At 39.3% G+C, this 3992-nt stretch overlaps 1 protein-coding gene across 1 annotated transcript in view; it reads left to right on the top strand.

Moving 5' to 3' along the window:
- LOC138045719 (divergent protein kinase domain 2A-like) overlaps positions 1-3715 on the top strand; it is a 9628-nt gene extending 5913 nt beyond the window's left edge. The window contains exon 4 of the mRNA XM_068892312.1: positions 3410-3715. Within this exon, the coding sequence (XP_068748413.1) occupies positions 3410-3714 (305 nt within the window). The 3' untranslated portion in view covers position 3715. The remainder of the gene's footprint in view (positions 1-3409) is intronic.
- Positions 3716-3992: the final 277 nt, after the last annotated feature.

The following is a 3992-nucleotide window of genomic DNA, read 5'->3' as shown; positions in this document are numbered from 1 at the left end:
CCCAACGAGAAAATTACGTGAAAGGCCTTAGAGGGACATTTCTAGGCGCCTTGTAATGTATAAAGACTATCTGAAGAGATTGTTTTATCACCTAGAAGAATTTGATCTGTTCAGATATCTTAGATGAAAACTGAAGTGTCCGAACATTTTAGGGAATATTATCTTCTTCCAGAAATTGCTAGCTGAACTTTACCTTCTAAGAACTTCCCAGCAAACCATTTGCTAATCCAAAAATTTGGTTTTATCAATGGAGTTGATCATGTAAATTGGCCACCGTACAGAGATTCTAAAAGCTGACGTTTCAAGCGTTAGCCCTTATTCAGAACGAAGACTAACGCTCGAAACGTCAACTTTTAGAATCTCTACATTAGTGGCCAATTTATATTATCAACTCCATTGATAAAACCAAATTTTTGTATACTACTTCCCCATCGATGCAGCACCATTAAGTTTCTTTAGAAACTACCCTCTTCATTCATTTTCCAATCCGATACTGCCAGGTGACCTTTTTAAGTGCCAAAAGTTGCAAAAATATCCCTTCCAAAAATGACTACTTTTCCCTGGTTGAGAATCTTTTAGGTGATGTTTTAGTAAAGAAATCTACAGCTGTTTGGCAACGTAGAACCAAATTTCTTAGAACAGTTTGACTCTCCCGAACACGTATTTCACCGAAGATTATCGTTGAGTGCCCCTGTGATTACTGTTAATGACCCCACCCTTCCTCTTTGAGCAAATTGGCAAGCATATAAAGGGACTATTAAAATGGAGAAATGATCCTTTCGCTTATCTGGACAATTTAAGCAATTGCCACTCTAAATTTTTAGACTCCTGAAAAGTTCAGGCAGCTCCAACAGGATTCGAACCTATGACCTCTGCGATGCTGATGCAGTGCTCTACCAACTGAGCTATGAAGCAACTCAGTTGGGAGCAGGTCAATTTTGTTGGGCTCATTTGTTCCCGTAAATGACAGATGAATGAAAGAAGTGTATATGTTTTGAAAAGATGCATTTACATATTTTCAAGATGTACATATCTTTCATTCATATAAAGGGGCTCTCGCGATAACTGGGTAAGTTTGGATCACCTCAGATGACGACACTGAACAGGAGAGTCAAAACGTTGGGATTTTTAATGTGTAACATTTTAAGCCAGGTAAAACTTCAAACCATAAGAGCATGGAAATAATATGTGTCATTGTCAGCCTGGTTGCAGAGTGATATAAAATTAGCTTTTGTTACAGTGGTTTTGTTGTGTATGTAATCATAGTAAACTGTATCTAAAGCATACAGCCTTGGGGCTACATTCTGACCTCGCGGGCTTGGTAGATTGATAATGCAGAACTGAAAGAAGATCATTTTCTGTGATGCATTTACAGCACTTGAGCCAAACAAAACCTGAAATATAGTAAATTACCCAGCATATAAGGACCTTCCTTGTTAAAATTTAACTTAAACAGGTTCTTACATGAATGATAATTAAGCGGGTATCTTGGTTCTTAAAGAGGTTCTTATTTTCTGAAGAAAAAATTCACATTGTAGATAGCAGAATTTAGTGGTATTCAGCCTTTGTCCTCCATCCCTTGTATTAAATTTGAATAAAATTTAAATATAGAATTAACAATTCAGGTAAAAGTGACTGTAAAATCAAAGGATCACATGACATAATCAGCTCTAGGCTAAAGTTATGTTTAAAAAAAAGGAAGTTTCTAGAGAACTCTAAATGTCAATTTAGAGGACAATTTTTTTTTTTTAGATTTTAGAAAATAAGAACCTTTTTCAAATTTTAGGGTCAACAGGTCCTTGTTTCGAGGGGGTCTAACTGACAAATTTTGGCTGACAGGTTCTTTAAAAATAGGGTCTTACATGCGGGGTTTTACTGTACGTGATTGTCTTTGTTGGGAAAACACGAATTTTTCAGTGTATCAGGGTCAGATCCAGGATTTTCTTAAGGAAGGGTTGCACCAACAAGGAATAACGTAGCTGACTGGTGATGTTTTGTTTTTTTTTCTTTCATCTCCCCTTAGAACCGCCCCTGTGTATGATTTCGTAGATTTCCGTGTTTCATTCACTTTTAAGATGGCAGTGAATTCCATCAGTCTACTATTTGCCTTGACAGGTGCTTTCTGTCAACAATTTATTTAAGGAAAAGTGTTTCCAATCTCCTTTAGTTGTTTGCTCAGTTTTAATGAAGAGAGATACGTACAGTACAGAGACTCGTTGGAAATTACAGTAGCTTCGATTCCTTTTCAGTAGATAAGTGTGCATTCCTGTGTGTCTTTGTGCACTACAGTAATATCTGGTCAACTGTACTTTATCCTCTTGTCTGTGTACTAGATACTCATGTCCTAAGTTATCCTCACTTCTCCATTCTCTGCAACTGGTAAGGGTTGATGGTCGTACCACTTGTCAGTACACTCTAACTGATACTCTCTACACAGCTCCCAGTGTACCCGTAGAGCCACCTTGTCGTGGCGCTTCCTTTATTCTCCCTGCGCAAGCTTCCTGGCTCCACTGACCATATGCCACACTGTTTCAGTGGAGTCTCCGCACAACCTTACACAGAGGTGTCTCTGAGGTCTTATCTATGCTGTCCTTTACCAAATTTGTCATTAAAGCTTGTTCTTGGGCGGCAAGGATCAAGCCTTCTGTTCCCTTCTTTAGAAAAATCATTCATGAGCCATTTCCAGGACTCCTCTCCCGCCACATCTGAAGTTTGCCAGACAAACTCTCCATGTAGGGCCTTTTCCCTCCAGTTCCTGACTTTCTCCCCTTCCTTCTCCTCTGACAGTCCTGAAGATTCTCTTCTTAAAGGCAAGCAACTTCTCCTTCAAAACCATTTGCATCTCAAGCAGCCTCTTTGCTCACTCCTCAATGCCATTCAGTCCTTTTCCCCTCCCTCCCTACCCCCTCCCCTCCCTCCGCCACCCCTCTTCCTTCCTCGGTAGTCTGGCAACATTACTCCTGGTGTGCAGACAGCCATGCATTGCCAATATCTTCCTTGTTCTTCTATCCATGCTAAACCAGCTCATCTATTGTCCAATCCACCATACCTGCACTATACCGTACTACACCTACAGCCCAAGAATTGATGCCACTAATAAGATTTCTGCCATTCAGTTTGGATCTACACAGCTTCTTAACTCTTCCAATATATTCCGTGGTTACCGTATCTTGCCCTTCATCTTGGTGCTGAGCGTCTGATCTATATATTATATTAATATATAATAATAATAATAATAATAATAATTATTATTATTATTATTATTATTATTATTATTGTTATTATTATTATCATTATTATTATTATTAGAATTATTATGTGCCTGTTGTGAGGGAGAGCGTGGATTTCTGTTAACACGAGTATCCTCCAATACGTGCATGATTTCAAAATTTTTCTCTTTCTTCCACAGCTGAAAGCAAGAGGACAGTAAATGAATGCGGCGACACAGAGCAGGACTGTTTGTCTTTTTTTCCTCAGGAGCTCTGCCAAGGAACAATCCGAGATCACAATTTTTACGCTGTTTGCCGCAGGCTGCTGTCGAATGTAGGCGATAAAAAAGGATTGTTACACACACCTAACCAAGAAAAAGAATTTGAAGTATTGTTGGAGGACGCACTGAATGAATGTGTGACCGCGCAAACAATTACGAGAGAAGAAGGCATTGATCTTATTGCAGGTTTACTGCAAAGAAAAATATATGTAACACAAGGCTAGTATAATTGTGTCCAAGAGTTTAAATGGCGGGCAGCCGGTTGATGAATGACCAGCACGTTTTATACACTTGATGATGAGAGAGGAGAGCCCATTTTTGTGGGTAAGCGCTTTCCGAGCGAATGACCCAACACGCCGGTGCTTATCCTGGGTTTCCATAGCAGTAAGCGACTAGGAGTATTTTTTGCCCCCGTTGTTCAAAAGGTGGTTAACGCTATCTACTTGATAAATCACTATCCACTGGATAAACTCAATTGGTTTTGCTGGTGTTTATCCTCTGG

The sequence above is a fragment of the Montipora capricornis genome, chromosome 1 (genome assembly GCF_036669925.1).
Source record: "Montipora capricornis isolate CH-2021 chromosome 1, ASM3666992v2, whole genome shotgun sequence".
NCBI lineage: Eukaryota > Metazoa > Cnidaria > Anthozoa > Scleractinia > Acroporidae > Montipora > Montipora capricornis.
Note: the sequence above shows the minus strand (reverse complement) of the source record. Positions and strands in the feature narration are given on the sequence as shown.